The sequence below is a fragment of the Lontra canadensis genome, unplaced genomic scaffold (assembly GCF_010015895.1).
Source record: "Lontra canadensis isolate GAN:19392208 unplaced genomic scaffold, GSC_riverotter_1.0 scaffold138, whole genome shotgun sequence".
Classification (NCBI taxonomy): domain Eukaryota; kingdom Metazoa; phylum Chordata; class Mammalia; order Carnivora; family Mustelidae; genus Lontra; species Lontra canadensis.
Window position 1 is genome coordinate 1,666,107 of NW_022631132.1, and position 18,120 is coordinate 1,684,226.

General features: G+C 39.8%; 1 protein-coding gene across 3 annotated transcripts in view; it reads left to right on the forward strand.

Annotated features, from left to right (window-relative positions):
* The window catches only part of STK26 (serine/threonine kinase 26), a 54,903-nt gene that overhangs the window by 21,261 nt on the left and 15,522 nt on the right, over positions 1-18,120 (forward strand). For all 3 annotated transcript variants that reach the window (XR_004380938.1, XM_032843381.1, XM_032843380.1), the window contains exon 3: positions 10,324-10,554. Coding sequence is in view for 2 of the 3 variants with exons in the window: in XM_032843381.1 (XP_032699272.1) it covers positions 10,324-10,554 (231 nt within the window). In the remaining variant the exon portion in view is untranslated. The remainder of the gene's footprint in view (positions 1-10,323; positions 10,555-18,120) is intronic.

Sequence of the window (18,120 nt, forward strand, 5' to 3'; positions counted from 1 at the left end):
AACAAAGCGACTTGGCTTTAACACCTCACAAATTCGCAGTGTCAAAACAGGAAGCGATTTAGAGATCACCGAGCCCACCTCTTTCCCTCATTGTACAGATGGCGAAGCCAACGTCTAATCGCTGAGTTCTCGTGATTTCCAGGATAAGCAAAATGAGGGCAGTTTTGCCTGACCTCTCTGCTTTCTTTACCTCTGCAATACTTGGAAGAAACCAGACCTCCTTTTTCCTCTGGATAACTGTAAGGTCAGAGAGAAATGAGCTAAATGATGCAATGGCATTTTGCATCCAGCATTTATTGTGATGATAGCCTTAGACTTTTTGGTTTATTGAGAAAAGAATGTGATTGTTTGCAGGATGTCTCCTTCCCCTTACCCGTGGTTATGATTAAAGGCTTAAGGGAACTGCAAATCCCAGAAAGTTAGTCAAAAAGACAAAATTAGTTATTTCCTTCCATCTGAGTGGCCTTAGACCCAAAGATGATTTACCTGGCTGAACAGAATAATCTGATATTTCTACTTTCAGTTAAGATGGCAGGAATTTCAAGATCTATCTAGGAAATAGAGCTAATAAAAGCACCTCCGGCTAGGAGTCTGTTTCTTACGGATTTCGAAGAGGGGAGAGGCTACAGTGAAATTTCTTCCCATGCTTTTCTGCATTGAATTTTTTTTCTTTAGAAAAAACGTGGTACGTGGGAAAGTGACAGTGGAATCAAAGAGATGTTTTATTCTTCTTTACCCGATTGTAAATTGAACTGTCTTACCGACATGTGTAAAGAACTTCATTCTTCACATCCCAGAATGTGTCCCGCTTACTCCTTTGTTCTTTCCCTCTGCTCTGAGCTTAAGTACAAAGAAGAAAGCACGTTAGGAGGGCAGAGGAAGCTCTTCCCTTATCCTCTCTTGAGTAGGAGGAATTCAGATAGAGTATTTTCAATTATTCTTTTGTTCTTAGAGGTGAAGTAGACTCAAAATTAATAAGGAGAAACTCCTCAAACTGCTGTGTTATTCATGCCGCCGTGTCAAAACCTTTTGTAATAATTTCAACGAATTTATCCTTTGCTACAATATTTTCCAAGTATTTTTGCTAATGAGGTACATTTAAAAATAGGAATAATAAAATAAAGGAAGGATGAAAAAGTACTTATAAACTTAATTTTATTTCTGCCTTATGAACACATTTTTCTTCTTGTTGTGCACAAAATTGCTGGAAGTTTAAATTGTTGCTTAAGAGTACAAAATAATACCGTATGAGACCTTCGACTTCTTGCTTTTTGCCAGTAAGACCAGGGCTGCCTCAGCTGTCTCAAAACTTCCTTTTAAGTGGTAAGAAAAGAAGGAGACGCCACTGTGAGTTGATAAAATGCCGTGTGATGACCACAAGGAAGACCAGGGTTGTCGTAACAACCTTTTTTTTTTTTTTTAACTACAGTTCATTTATTTTATCGCGTATACGTAAAACTGGGCAGTTTGACATGTGCAGTATGTTGCAAAAGCAAATCATAATGACCTTTGAGAGAGAGAAAAAAAATGTGAGTGTGGCATAAAAATAGGCAAACTAGGAACATTTTCTGTATGCACTTAGATAAATATTTTGAGCTCTCAGACATGGAAATAAAAATTCAGACGACTGACCACCTCGAGCCCAACTCTCCATGTTTAATTCGAAACACATACAGACATACCAGTTATTACCTTGGTTCTTATTCTGTCACATACAAAATACAGTGAAGCTAAATATTTTACTCCAGAAATCTAAATCACAGAGGTCTCTTAAGAATTCCATCAACTTTGTTATCAGATACTTGTAATATGAACCTGAGGTTGTACAAAGGAAGAAAACACTCTGCTAACATCACATCCTTCTAAAGTCTAGAAAAAATTATGAGTTTCTTTTATTCTCATTATTAAATTAATCTGAGTGTTCACATGGTCATGTGAACAGTCTCTGCCCTGTATAAAACCTAGCACAAAATAGTATTTTTATTCTTGGACCATTTCATCAACCTCGGGGTCTTCTTAAAGGAACAGAACTGAAAGCCTTAGTGTTAAGGGTTATGAAAGTGTTAGGGTTACAGTAAATCACTGATAAAGCTGGAATTGGAGCTCTTGGTTTCCGGACATTGGATCCTGTGGGACTCATGGTATGGAACACCATCATTACCTTGCCTCCCACACTCCAGAGGCTAGCCCATTCCAGATTAGTTACTGACATGGGAAAAAATGGGCCAAATATAGTACCCTTGCCTGAAAGTCAAGATTACATACAGGTTACTTCTCTGTGGAATTGTAGTATAAAATATTCGGTAATCATGCATATCTGCAGGGATCAGTCAGTTGCAGAGTAATTCCAAAATTGTAAGAAATCGTATCATTTGGAGGAGAGGAAAATTCTACCTTTTTTTTTTTTTTTTTTTTTTCAAAATCTTCTAGGTTTAAAAGCTTTCAGACTTTTTAAATGTAGGGATATTCCTAAGTAGACATTCAACAGTTACGTGCTCTGTGTGTGATGGAAAATAATTTTGGTTTTATAGCAGAAGAGTATAATTTAAGTTACAAATTGGTCCAAGCTGTAGTGAAGGAACTTACACTTAGGAGTCAGGGGACCTGGGTTCAAGTTGGGGCTTTGCCATTAGTTATGTACCTTACATCCTTGAACAGTTTCTAACCTCCATAAGCTACAGAGTTTTTTCCCCTGTAAGAATAGATTTTGGGTCAGATGTTTGCTAAGTTCCTGTTCATCTCAAAGATCCCGTCATTCTTTTAGTTTCAGGATTTGTGTTTCCCTTCTTAACCTTTCCCTACCTGTGCCATCATTTTGACTTAAGTGGCCTTAAATTTCATAGCTTCCATTTGGTGGCATTAGCCTGGGACACAATGGGCATACAGTAAATGCTTGTTACTAATGTTGGTGATAAGGAGTTGGTGTGCATGACCTACACACTTCCTTCCAGCTGTGAAAGCCTGTGACTGTTCTAGTTCTATCAAGGGAGAAGTCAGTTGTGCCTGGATAATATATAGCACTTTAAAAAGATAGGTAGTGTCCTGTGGTCTTGAACACAAGCAGTGCTAAGAGATGTGTGGCTGTTGATTTTAAATCTTTATATACTTTTTTTCTCGCAGTATCTTGATTAGGAAGCACTCAGTATAACTTTTGAGGCAATATTGATAGGGTAGTTGACAAATCTTAACATAGGCAGGCATCATAGAACTAATAGCATTTGAGGCTCATGGAGCCCCTAGAAAATGATTTCTATGCATTCTACTTGTTAGATGACAAGTAATAGTGTAGACATGGAAGTATTCCCTCTCTAGCTTGGGAGAACTAACCTGAGCAATTTCAATAGGTAGACTCGAGTCTTTAGTATATTGTTAGGCTACAGTTTTTAGTTACCCTCTGTGACTGTCCAGGCATCCTGAGTTCACTGCAGGTCACTCCTGGTGTTACACTTGAGACTTTGAAGAGGGTAAGAGGTCTTCTTTTCTAAGTGGATATCATTAGCACATTCTTTGCTCATTATTTCCTGTATACCCGTCTTCATCCGTGAGTCCTGGTAGGCCTCTACACAGTCTTTGTAAAGTGCAGAAAGTATCATATAACCAAGAGCATCCATAGTATGGCTTTTATTAAGGTAGGGAGCCAAGTGCAAAACCTATGTCGAGGTCAGCTTTGCTCAGCTGGGTTCTTAGTTCTTGAAGGCTCTTTCACTTGAGCTCTACCCTTCCTGGTCAGATTCTCCGAGAAATCTACCTTCTCTTCCCTAAATCTGTTAGTTTTTACTCTCAGCTGCAGACTGGAGGTTTTACTTTGACTACCTCAGATTCAAAGAAACCAGATTTGGTACCTTTGGGTTTTTTACCACACCTTTGGGTTTTTTTTGTTTTTTTTGTTTTTTTTGTTTTTTACTGCACCTTTGGCTTTCCAGGTGTCCATTCTGTTAAAACCTCAAGGTTAATTCTAATTCTGTCCACAGTTTTCTTGTTTCTCCAGATTCAGTTATTCTCAATGCCCCTGGTGGGGTTCAGGATATGCTACCCCAAAATACAGCACCTTGGCATATTGACTATTTTAAGCTGAAGGAGTTTGAGGAAATAGAAGCAGGAAGGTTACTCTGACTGACCCTCCTTCCATTCCTCCCTGCCCCTCTCCCCTGAAGTGGGTCTTAAGACCCTTACGTGGGGGTGTTCTCATAGTACTTGGAAGAAAGGCGCTTCCTTTTCTCCAAGACAAAGGGATGCCAAGAAGAATCTGAGCAAACAAGCCTTGCTATGTTTCCCCCAGTTTGCTACACTTAGTTCATGCTCTTTGCCCTTTTCCACATTTTTTTGCTCTTTTGTCAAACCTAGCATTAAAACACACCAGTTTAGGGGCGCCTGGGTGCCTCATTCCGTTCAGCATCCAACTCTAGGTTTTGGCTCAGGTCATAATCTTAGGGTCATGGGATCGAGCCCCGTGTTGGGCTCCGCATTCAGCTTGGGGTCTGGTTGTCCCTCTCCCCTCTGCTCCTCTCCTGCTCATGCCCTCTTGCTCTCTCTTTCTCTCTCTCCCAAATAAATAAATTATTTAGTCTTTTTAAAAAGACCCACCAGTTTAACCATTTCTTTGAGTCTTCATTTCCTTAGGGAGGATCCAGTATCTTGTAAAACTTATATTAAATCAGTGTATATGCTTTTCTTCTGTGAATCCATCTTTGTGAGTTTAATTTTCAGACCCATCCAGGGACCTTAAGAGGGTCAAGGAAATAGTTTTCCTTCCCTCCACCCCCCTCCACAATGTGTACCCATTTTCTACTAGCTAAACTTTTACTCTTTGCCAGAGTTGACTATTAACTCAAAACGGTCATCAATTAGATCTGAACCTGTTACGTATCCTATTATTACATAGACCATACTGTGTGTGTTTTTTTTGTAAAGTGTTCGAAGATATATACACCAAGAGTATGGGAGATTGCACTCTGGGCTCTCCTGCCTCAGTTTTGTGGCACTTCCCGGGGCCTTGGCCTCCAGGTAGTAAAGGAATAAACTGAAGTAATTACCAAAAAAAAAAAAAAAAAAACCCCAAAAAAAGTACGGGATACATTTTGTGTGTTTTGGTAAATATTACTTTTCTGGTCTTATTTGAGGTTAGACATTAATTTTAGAGACGTGTCCTTAGAAGTATTACAGACTAAATTTTTAAAATACAGCTATGTATATATAAATACCAAAGTCCCTTTGGTTTACTTTTAATCTCTAAGTTGTCCACTTTTAGTGTGCACAGTTAGAAGAGAGCCAGAGTTTGCCTGGGAAAAATAGGGGTGATGAGTTCCCTATAATCAAGGATAGAAATTTCAGATGTCTGCTCGGTAGTTCCCAATGCCGATGTCAAGTCTGGTGCCAGAATGACTGCATAGGAAGCAGTTCGGAGTACTTTAAAACAAGAACTTATTGCTGGGCTCTAAGTTCAGAGATCCCAAATCAGTACTTTGGGAATGAGGCCTAGGTATCTGCATTTTAAAAGTTAACTGCCAGCTCTACTGTGTAGCCAGGACTGGAGAGCCCTTAGAGAACCCTTAAGAATCTTTCCAGCCCTCTGATTCTGCGATTAAAGTGTGCAAGAAGCCTTCTTCCATCTGCCCCTGACTTTCCACGGTTACGACGCCCCTTTTGGACATGCTGTCTTTATCTGCCCCTGACTTTCCACGGTTAAGATGTCCCTTTTGGACATACTAAGAGTATTTCCATACTAAAAGCTTGTTGCTGCCCTTAGTTACTGTTTTAGTAGTAATGACAACTTCTAAGACTTAAATATGTAACACTGTACTTAGAGCCGAAGAGTTCAGATCCAAGCACGGTTCACTGAAAATCCTGAGGAGGACCTGTGAGGTTCCCATGTGCCCAGACCGGTTTCTGTGGGGCCATATACGAATTGTCTACCATTAGTTGTAAAAACCATGTGGAGTTAACGTAGCCGGTCCTCCTGTTCGCTGCTACTGACCTGAGAGCTCCGTCCTGTGCCATGGCTTTGAGAAGGCAATGCAAATACGGATCTAGTAGTAAACTGGGATTTTGCAGTAGAGGTAGGAAGATTAGGAGATTTTAATATTCTTTGGAAATTCTTAATATTCTCTAATATTTTAATATTCTTAAAATTTTATTGGGATGCAGAGGGAGCCGACTTGGTTTTCTTAGATACTCTGAAGAAGAATGTGAACAAGTGGGCAAGTCCATTTCTTCATATAGGTTTTTTCCCTACTGCATTGCTTGAGATGCTTACCATGTATTTGCTCGATTTTGCCCTTGCACCAAAACAAAACAAAAACAAAAAACACACCCAGGAAGAATACCTGTCCTAATAAAGATTTGGTATACTTTGGCTTAAGAAGCTAGTGAGATAGAAGAGGAAAAGGTGGGAACTTTGGTATTATCTATCCAAGATTCAGGACTTGATAAGCAGGGCGGGGACCTCTATCCTTCTGAAGTCAAAGAGGTGAGGTTCTACTTGGGAAAAGTTGTTTTCATGATCTCCCCCACTCTAGATATTGGGGTTCTACGTGACAAGTTTTCATCCCAAAATAAAGGAGTAGAAAGTGCAAGCTTTGTGTAAAAGCTTTCTCTTTTCCTTTCTCCAGTTTGGTATTCCTTGATTTAAAATCAGAAACTATCCCTGAGTGAGGATTCACTTCAGAGCTTGTTTAAAATGCAAAATGTGACTTGATGTTTAAATCTTTGTTTACATACTTTCTGGAACCCATTTTATTATAGAACAGCTGTGTTCTCCCAGGGGTTGATTGTTTCAGTGAAATCCTTTTAAAACTTGAATTAAGGAGATTAGGATTTAATCTTTGTTGCTTACAACAACAAAGAATCTTGTTACAAAGTAAACGAATACACTTCCTAGTCCAGAATGTGTTATCAGAGAGTGCATACTATGTAGTTTTTAATCAGTGGTATGCTTACAACTTCCAAATTTGTTTTGTGATTATATCAGAAAAATGGAAAGATTTGTTCCTTTTATTTTTCCAAATCCACTGTATTTAGCAACTTACAGAGAGGTGAATCTGTCACCGACCTTGGCGAGTATTTTTGCCACAAGATACTGGAAAGACAAGAACCATCACCAAAAGTATGAAGAGGTAACTGGTGGTTTTGCTACTATGTGATATTAATCACAGCAAAGTATAGTGTCTTGCTAAGGGAACACCAAGGAAATCAGTAATGATGGTACTAAAGTGTTAGAGAAGGTATATAATAAAATATAAGTAGTAAAGACACATTTGCAGCCTACTGGAAATCTAAATTATTTTTTAAAAGATTTTATTTATTTATTTGACAGACAGAGATCACAAGCAGGCAGAGAGAGGAGGAAGCAGACTCTATGCTGAGCAGAGAACCCGATGCGGGGCTCAATCCCAGAGTCTGGGATCATGACCTGAGCCGAAGGCAGAGGCTTTAACCCACCGAGCGACCCAGGCGCCCCCTAAATTATTTTTAAAAGCCCGTATGGGAAGCTCAACGTACATTGGTTCTGTGTGGGTACTGGAGATGGGCGGGGATAACAAGTAGCTCGCAGTATCAAAGCAACTACTGCATGATGGTGCCAAGGCTACAAGCAACTTGATGAGAGACAAAAATAAACTTTGATGATCTTGTTGTCTAGTAACAGAAAATCTAAGGGACCATGCTAACTCTATAATTGTCTCCTGAAATTGTTGATCCGGTGAAATTGTAGTAAATGAACAGATAATGTCAGTCCAATTGACAGATCGGATATACAGCTTACCACACCTAGATAGAATCCTTCTATGTTTTGAAGCATTTAAGTACAAATTAATAATGTGCCTTTTAGGGGAGGTTTGGAAATCCTGTGTTTCTTCTTGATCAGCAGTACGTATTCAGCTATAGGAGTTTTAAGGAAGGGTATAAATATTGTGAGTCTTAAGTTCACCTGTATGAGTTTTAGGTAAGGATATAAATACCGTCTCGTGAGAGGAAAGTTTGAATTCTGAATTGTGTAAGACACGGGATATTTCTGAATCAGGAAGGAACAGTGAATTTTTGAATATCCAAAGCATTGGTTAACCTAAAAACCTATGCTTCATTCCAGATTTCATTGTAGCAAAATGTTGACTTATTCTGGATTTCTGCTGCAAGATGATTTGTGGGAGCTCAGCGAGTTACCATTTCCAAGTGAGCACTTAGCACTTCAGCCATTGATGACAGTGTCATACAGATAGGATCCCAAGCTAAGAAAAAAAAGACTCCTAGATTCTTGAGTCTTTTGCATTCCATGATTACATGGTGGTTCAGGAGTACAGGTGGGGTGACTAGGATGTCAGAGCTGGAAAGAAGAGAGTGAAACGGTAATGTTCTGCTGGCAGAATGTTAGAATTTTAAGCAATTCACGTACTTCCCGCTCAAGTTAGCCGTTGTGTCACCATCACTACCCTTGCATTAATGTACAAACTCTGTCTAGTCAGCTGCTTTATTCTAAAAAGTACCTGCCCCCCCTTTTTTTGAGTATATAATTCACATACAATGGTATAGTAGTTTCAGGCTTACAACATAATGATTCATTCATCACTTAGTGCTCACCACAGTAAATGTAGTCGCCATCTGTCACCAAACACTGTAGTATTGTTGACTCTCTTCCCTATGCTGGATTTTTCATCTCTGTGACTTAACTTCTTTTATAACTGGAACTTTGTACTTCTTAATCCCATTTATCTCTTTCCCCTGCTCCCCCAAACCCCTTCTTCCCTGGCAACCATCCCGTTTGTTCTCTGTATTTACAAGTCGGTTTTTTGTTTTGTTTTATTTAGGTTCCACATATAAAGGAAATCATACGGTGTTTGTCTTTCTCTGTCTGGCTTATATCACCTAGCAGTATACCCTCTAGTTTCATCCTTGTCATCACAAATGGCAAGATCTGGCTGTTTCTTTATGGCTGAGTAATATTCTATCGTATATAACATCTTCTTTGTCTGTTCATCTATCAGTGAACACTTGGGCTGCTTCCGTATTTTGGCAATTGTAAGTAATTCTGCAATAAACAGAGGGATGCATATATCTGTTAGAATTACTGTTTTCATTTTCTTTGGTAATTAACCAGTAGTGGAATTACTAAATCATATGATACTTCTATTTTTTTTTAACTTTTTGAGGAACCTCCATACTGTTTTCCACAGTAGCTACACCAATTTACATTCCCACCAACAGTGCACAAGAGTTCCTTTTTCTCCACATCCTCGCCAACACTTGTTATTTTTGGGGTCAGCCATTTTGACAGGTGTGAGTTGATACCTCATCGCAGTTGTGATTTGCATTTCCCTGATGATGAGTGATGTTGAGCATGTTTTCACAGGTCTGTTGGCCATCGGGATGCCTTTAGAAAAATGTCCCGCATCGGGCTCTCTGCTCAGTGGGGAGCCTGCTTCCTCCTCTCTCTCTGCCTGCCTTTCTGCCTGTTTGTGATCTCTCTGTCAAATAAATAAATTAATTAAATCTTTGGGGGGAAAAAAAAGAAAAATGTCTATTCAGGGGTCACCTGGGTAGCTCAGTGGGTTAAGCATATCAGACTCTTGATTTCAGCTCAGGTCAACATCTCAGGGTCCTGGGATCAGAGCCGACATTGGGCCCCCGAGCTCAGTGGGGAGTCTGCTTGAAATTCTCTACCTCTCCCTCTCTCCTCCTACCTGCTTGCATGTGTGTGTATCCATGGGCACTCTCTCTCTCTCATGAATAAATCTTAGAAAAAGGTCTACTCAGGTCCATTGCCCATTTTCAATCAGATTATTTGTTCTTTTTTGGTGTTGGCTTGTATACGTTTTTTAATGCTAATTTCGGTATTAACCGCTTATCTTAGGCATATCACTGACAGATCTCTTCTCCTGTTAATAGGTTCCCTTGTCCCTTGGTTGATGGTTTCTTTCCACGTGGGAAAGCTTTTTTATGTTGCAGTCCCAATAGTTTATTTTTGTTTCTATTTCCCTTGCCTAAGGACGTGTATTTAGAAAAAAATGTTGCTAAGGCCATTGTCAAAGTAAAAAGCACCTGGCCCTTTGCAGACAGCAGAGACAGCATTTGTTACAAGGGACTGTTTGTGGTAACAGGATCAGCTAAGCCCAGTTAGCCTGGGTGACCCTGTAGAATATGGACTAGCTGGCTGTTTGGGATTGTAATTGCTCTAACAAAGCACATGCAGAGAGTCAGGGGAGTTTGTATGCTTTTAAAAATGTGTTATTGTCTTATGTGATTTATTTTCCTTTCATATAAAAAAAACGTGATGCGAAACATTTGTGTTCTTTTCTTTCTTTCTCTCCCCGCCCCCCCCCCCCCCACCCTTAGAATAACATAGCTGATCCAGAGGAACTCTTCACAAAATTAGAACGCATTGGGAAAGGCTCCTTTGGAGAAGTTTTCAAAGGAATTGATAACCGTACCCAGCAAGTGGTTGCTATTAAAATCATAGACCTCGAGGAAGCCGAAGATGAAATTGAAGACATTCAGCAAGAAATAACTGTTTTGAGTCAGTGTGACAGCTCATATGTAACCAAATACTACGGATCATATTTAAAGGTAATGTGTGTGTTGTATTATTTAAGTCATAAGGTATTTTCATTAGAAGTTTTTCTTTCTTTTTTTAATTCTGTTTTTTGAAAGGCAATGTCTTAAATTAGGATTTGGCAGTCTTTGGCCTCCAGGCAGAATCCAGCTCCATTTATAGTGCCAAATAGACTGTTTTTAGATTTAGCAGCTGTATCCTGAATGCATCCCAGCACTCGGCTGCACCGTTACTCCACACCTGAACTCCGGGTTGACGGGGGAGCAGAAATGCAGCTGGTCCTTGAGACATATCCTTTGTCAGGAAAGAGCTTTCCCCCTGGGCTTTCACACATAATTCTCAGTGGTCCAGTCTGTCTCAACCTAGAATTGATGGAATATGTAAGTATGTCACTTACTCCGTTGAGCTATGGTGGTTATATACACATCTTTCTCTCCCTCTGGATTATGAGCTCCTTGATGGCAGGGAATTTAGCTCAACGAGGCTTGGTTTTTATATCATTTAGCACAGGACATGGCACATCTTAAGTCAATGATAAATATCTGTTGAAGTAGAGTCAAATGGAATACTATCTGTTCTCCCTCCCTCCCTCAACAGAAGTTGGGATTTTAGTTTCCGGATCATGGAATTAGCAGACACCTGAGGTCACAGCAGGTGGAATTGTGATTGCATAACACAATACTCTGGTTAGTAAAACCCAAGAATTCTTGGGTTCCAGAGTTAGAGGTCAGGATCTGGGGGCGCCTGGGTGGCTCAGTCGGTTAAGCATCTGCCTTCGGCTTGGGTCATGATCCCACAGTCCTGGGATCGAGTACCATGTCAGGCTCCCTGCTCAGTAGGGAGTCTGCTTCTCCCTCTCCCTCTGCTACGCCCCCTGCTTGTCTTCTCTCTCTCTGTCTCAAATAAATAAATAAAATCTAAAAAAAAAAAAGGTCAGGATCTGTGTCTATTGAAATGTGAAGAATAAATAGAAAAATCTAGCTTTGGGTAGAGATACAATTACTTTAAAATTAAAAATTTGTATCCCCATATTGTAATTTTTCAGAGGAAGGCAGTATTAGTTAGTTCTTTGCTTTTCAGGGTTTACGGGGCAAGGCGGAGGAGTCTGGTTGGTTGGTTGGTTGGTTTTTTGTTCACCTATCTCTGGGTCAAAAAGGGTGTATTTATAATTCATCAGGCTACTGACCTGAATAAGAATTAATGCTATCTTTTTATATTCTGCTGAATGAATAAACCCTAGAATAATCTAGCTATATTAGTTATTACTTATTTAGAAATCAAAAATTTCACTGCCTTTTTACGAAGCCAGTTTGTTCTAGTATTACATGAATTAGATGAATGTGGAATGCATGCATAGTAGAATAAATCCTTAAACAGGCTGTCACTGTGTGTCATACACGGCATTAGGTGCTGGAGATAGAAAAATGAAGAACCTGGGTGGCTCAGTCGGTTGAGCCTTGGGCTCCTGGTTTCAATCTATCAAGCCCTGCGTCTGGCTCCACGCCCAGCAGGAGTCTGCTTGCTGATTGTCTCTCCACCCCTTCCTTCCCTCCTTCTCATAGATAAAAAATCTTTTTAAAAAATGAATAACTCAACCCTGCCTTTAAAGAGTACCTGATCCCACGTTGCACTAACAGGGTGCAGATTTTGTGATTAAGTATGTACAACATACAGACAGCACAAATAAGCATGTAGTCATTTTTCTCATTTGTAGGGGAGGGTGGTGGCGGTTCCAAGAGGAGATGGTACCATTCAACTCATTTCTCAGTGTTAGCCATTACTCTCTCTAATTGTATACACAATTATTTGATTCTTTGTGGCATATTTTGCTTGTGAATTCTTAACCTACAAAACTTACTTAGCAGGTCAGATTCTTTTTAAGGAATCCTGAAAGGTCACTCAGTCTCAATATATTCAGGTCTCCCTCCTGATTCCCATAGCACACTTGGTTTGAGGCAGCCTCAGGAATCTGTTGTTGTTGTGTGTTCTTTACAGATTCTGGTTTACTCTTTCTGGATTGAATCCTGGTGATTCCAGATCTACTCTAGAGCATGTCTGGTTTACTCTTTCTGGATTGGATTCTGGTAATTCCAGACCTACTCTAGAGCAGACCTAAACATTTGCTATTCTTAGGCACTTGTAATAACAGATAAGCTCCCTTTGGTGACTGACTTAAAATATTAAATAAGCCCTATTCCAAATGGGTTATTCTATATTATATTGAAAATGGGTACCAACGTGGCATTGACTGTTTTCATTGGTTGTTTATAGCCTTTGTTGAATCAGACTCAGTACTCTTGTGGAAAATGAATTATAGCTCTGTTTGTATTATTTATTCCTAAAACTTTAAAAAGTTCTTAAAAAATTCCCTTCACAGTGTACATGTACCAGTCACCCAATAACTACTTAATATTTAAAGAAACAAAACAGATTGTCATGCCCAAATCTTGATTATAGAATGTTCTCAGACTAGTGAATGAATCAGGGCCATTATCCATGATGTCTTCTTAAAGGATTAAACTGAATAATTTTTATCCCCTTTATCATCATTAATTAAAGTCTACAATATGAAAGACTACTTTGAAAAAATGTGTCACTTCTTGATAGAATTGTAGAAATCCACAGCCGGCTGATACTGATTATTTGTATCCTGAATTTATTCACATTAGAGTAAATAAATGCATGTGTATTGTCTCTCTCTGTATGTGCATATATACATACAGAAATAGCCTATGATTTTATAACCTTGTAATATTTATTTAAATGACCAACTTAAATTGACCGACTTCTTTATTTTCCATTTATTTTAAAACCTAGTGAGAGTCTGTAGGCCTGCTTTTCTTTAAACTAAAATCACTTCAGATGGAACAGAGTTCTGTTTAATCCAGTCAATATAACTCAAGGCTACATCCTCTAAGTACCATCAGGGGCCTGCATTATCAATCGACTTAGGGTTTATTGTGGCGCATCCTTCCATTTCAGAAGACATGGGGGATTTTGTGAGTCAGGTTAATTGAGTACAGTAGGATAAGGGTTTTTCTCAAGTTGTCTTTACACAGGATATTATACATAACCAAGACCTCACTGTAAGCTGGAGGAAAAGTTACTGCATTTGAGAGAAAATTATATGCTCTCTGAAACTGTATGCAGTTGTAGTGATTTCCTTGAAACATGCAGAAATGTACAAGGTATTCATTTTGCCTGAGCTCACTGTATAACTTCATTTTTAAAAACAAGAGTAAAAACCAGACAAACATCAGTATGACCACAGTATTTTCCTTTAATTTTAGTTCACTGCAGATTTTCTTGAGAGACAAAGTTGGTCTTTATGAAGAGTGCTAAAATAAGCAAACCCTTCCTTTCTGATCTCATAATATTGGAAAAATCTTTTATAATCTTTAAATATTTTTCTAGTTCGATGTAAATCTTAAAACGAAGCTCACTCAGGCATTGAATAGAATTTGAATCATGCCTTTATTTGCTGCTGAAAATCGCCTTCAGATTTCTGTTTGTGTTAAGGAAATATGCCCCCCACACCACCACCTTGATACCAAAAAAAAAAAAATGATAGAAGTAAAATATTCCAGAACAGAGTCCAGTTTTGTGGCCTTCTCACTATTTTTCCTAAGACTTGTGTGTGTGTTTATTCCCAGCCTATGGTGAATGTTTCTGGAATGTTCCTTAGTTAAAAATTGTGTTTTGGAGTTTTCTTATAAAACTTGAAGGAAATTGAAGAGGGAAAAATGTTCTCCTTCTTACAATGTTTTTTTTTGCTCAAAACAAATACAGCTTTAAACTTGAGATAACACAGCTCTAAGGAGCCCCATATTAGATTCAGTTTAGCAGACATTTGCTTTTCACATGCCCTACTATGTATATTCCTTTCAATCTGTATATTTGTCACGGTCCATCTCATCCACTCTGTTGTGACAGCTTCTTTCTTTTTTTAAGATTGATTGATTGATTTGGAAGGGGGCAGGGGCAGAGGGAGAGAATCTCTTGCAGACTCCATGCTGAGTGCAAGCCCCACGTGGGACTCAGTCCCACAACCCTGAGTTCATGACCTGAGCTGAAATCATGAGTTGGATGCCTGACCCACTGAGCCACCCAGGCGCCCCTAGGGTGACAACTTCTGAATTCATGTCTCTGGTTCCAGCCTCTCTCCTTAACCCCAGATAGATACATCTCACTTGCTTCATATTACCCACTTATCTGTGGGTACATGAAGTACAGTAACCCTGACAAGGAGGAGTAGCATTTGAACAAGAACTTGAGCATAATTTTGGTGAGGGTGGAGCATAGAGAAGGTCTTCCAGTTTGGAAAAAAAGAACTCAAGGGTGGTAAGGCATGTGGCCAGATGATCTCTCCTGTCCCTTGTGGTTCTATAAAATTTTATGTGCTGTGTCTTCTTTATTATGGTAAAATATACATCATAAAATTCACCATTTTGACCATTTTAAGTGTACATTTCTGTGGCAGGAAATACATTCATGTTGTGCAGCCATCACCACCATCCATCTCCAGAACTTTTTCGTTTTCTTCAACTGAAACTCTGTACCCATTAAACTGTAATTGCCCATTGTCTCCTCTCAACAGTCCTTGGTAACTCCCATTCTACTTTCTGTCCCTATGAATTTGACGACTCTGGGTTCCTTATATAAGTGGAATCAGACAACATTTGTCCTTTGATAACTGGCTGACTTTAGTTGTCCATGTTGGATTATGTGGTCAATGTCATGATTGGCTAGGAGATTCATAGACCAGCCCATTTAATTCAGCATGTATTTAATACATAGTACAATAAGCATCTCTCAAATACATATAATGGGTATTCAAAAAATTTTTTTCTATGAACAAATGAATCCCAAATTTCACAGTAGCCTTTCTCCCTGCTTTGGCCAAATGTCTGTTTAGCAGCAAACGGTGGGGTTCGGTGACCTTCTTGTGGGGTGGCAGAGATAACTTGTTAACACTAGGCTCCAAGTTCTCCCCAGTAAATAGTACGACTCTGGAGTCCTTACACTTTAGGCATTCTGAATTTTGGAACGGAGAGCCATTTCCTAACCCCTGACCACCCATGTTGATGCAGGACTTTAAACTTACTCCTCCAACCCGTTGTGAAACTGTGTGGGTCACTTTATAAGTGGAGAAGTGGAGTTTTTCCTTCAGGGACTTCCTCTGCTTCAATGTGCCGGATGTACGGGCATGGTTTACAGTCCCTGGCTCTTTTGGAATTTTCAGCTGGTATGTAGATATCATCTCAGCCTTTTAAATTATTTAAAAGCAAGCCAAACATACTTATTTGCATTCTCCAACACAAACATCTTTTCACAGAAATCAAAGGTAGAAGTTGTAGTCCTCCAAAAGAACACAAACATAGAGTCTAGGCCTTTGTTTGGTTTGCAATTGGTGTTTTCCCTGAGGCCTGCTGTGGACAAGGAACCTGTCAGAAAAGGCTCTGTGGACGAAGCTTCCTTGAGCAGAGAAGAGCTCCACGAGCCTCACTTCAGTCCCCACACCTGCAGAGCAATTTTCTGAAGGGCCAGACCTGTGGCCATCTTCTAGTGAGGCTTGTCTCCAGAAGTGGCAATCAGAAGGAAGCAGGCAGAAAATTCTGTCTGGCAGCTCCGGTTCCTTCCCTGCTGTTTCCAGAGAGTCCTGGTCCCACCCAGTGGCTTGCTTGCGAGAAGGAAGCCGCCTTTTTTCAGATCTGGAAGTTGCTTACTCGCAACTTTAATAACATTTTGAGCTCTCTGTGAATATGCTTTAGTGGAGGACAGACGGTAAGTTTCTGTTTTGAGTCAGTACCCACCCCCCCCAAAAAGGACACACATTGTTTCAGACTCAGAAAACAGATGCTTTCATTCATGAAGAACTGTGTTTAATAAGACCTTTTCGTTTGCCTTGTAAGTATCAGGTGAATGGGAAGCATTCTGAGCTCATGAGGTAGAATGCAGGGCTGATTAGAAACAAACTGGCAAAAGAAAAAATTCTCAGGCTCTGCGGCCTTGTGAGAACCATTTCTTTCTTCTCTCCAAAATCAACTATAAAGACACATGAGGTTGACAATTTTCAGGTTCTGAGGGCCTGATTCTAGACATAAAAACAAGTTACCTGAAGCACTCCTAGAGCTCTTTCCCCTTCCCCACTGTTAAGAGAACATATTTCCTCTCTTTCCTACCCTAGACACCGCCACCAGCAAAGACTCTTGGTTCCTTCTTACTTCAGGTTGTGATAGGGGAGTGGCTGGTGGCTGTCAAGGGGTGGGGGGGGTACATTGTTGCCGCCCACCCCCGCCCCTTGCCGTGCATCCTACATGGTGTCCGCATCCAGAAAGAAAGGAGGAATCCTTGCATATTAATTTAACTGGAGCCCTTCTTCCCTGGGCCCCAATACTAAGCCTCTTCCCAGTCCCTTCACTGTAGTGTCACCCATCATTATATTAATGGGGTCCATTCTTTTGCCATGCTAAAGCCCCAGCCTCGTGCGGATGTGTAGACATTTTGATTGGAGCTCCTGAGTACTTCCTGGGGAGTTTAGAGTTTGATGGCTCCTGGCAGTAGCTCGAGAATCTTTATGCCACAGCTGAGGTTGTAAGGGTAAAAAATGTTGGGCATCCCAAGTTGAAGCACAACACTGAATGTGTTTTTCCCCTGGAAACATTATGAGGGTGTAAACAGTCATTACTCTGGCATTCTTTCTGCTACACTGTGGAGACCTTCGTGTTCAACTCTGTTTTGTGGGGGACTACCCTAGGAAACTCGACATTATTTTTTATGGGAAAAGTGCTTGCTTTTCAAATTTGAAACACCTTACTTAGAATGGACTTTTAGAACACCAGCCATTCACAACTTGGCCCCTTGCCAGTATAGTAAAATCAACCATTCCACTTATAGTCAAATCTGGGGTCCCACAAAAATGGAGAGAATAACACTCATGAAATGATTTGGGGAGAGAAGTGTCCCTCGTATTTCAGGCTATCGCTGAAAGAAAAGGTTTAATGGTTGATTCCAATTTTTATCTGACAGAGCTGAGTCGTGCCTGTGTGCACATGTGTGTGCACCTGATTGAAATTTACATACTTCAGGTAACTTGCCCCATTCCTTCTGTACAACTTAGAATGAAGTTAATTCTGGAATAATCAAGTAATCCTATGCTTTTCAAGCTACACACTCCCTTTCTCTTAGCCATGTACCTCGGCAGTAGGAGTTGGAGGCCAGGAGGGACAATATCCTTTCTAGGTTCCACGTGTGTCCCAAAAATGCCCATTAATCATGGCTGATAGAAGTGGTACAGTACATGAGAACAAAAGCCAAAAACTGTAATAAGGCCAAGCTAACCAGTGTACTCAAACTCTAAAATCACATGGGAGGTACCCAGAAGCTCCATTTAAAACTTATACAAGTCTCCATACACCTCCTTGTTCCTTAATGTGACTATCTTTTCCTTTCAAAATCATCCAAAATAATAATTTAAGGCTATGGTTTCTTTATTCTGGGTTTTATAAAAATTGCTAATAGTTCAACAGTTAAAAAAATAATAATTTCTCTGTCGAATAAATAAAATCTTTAAAAAAAAA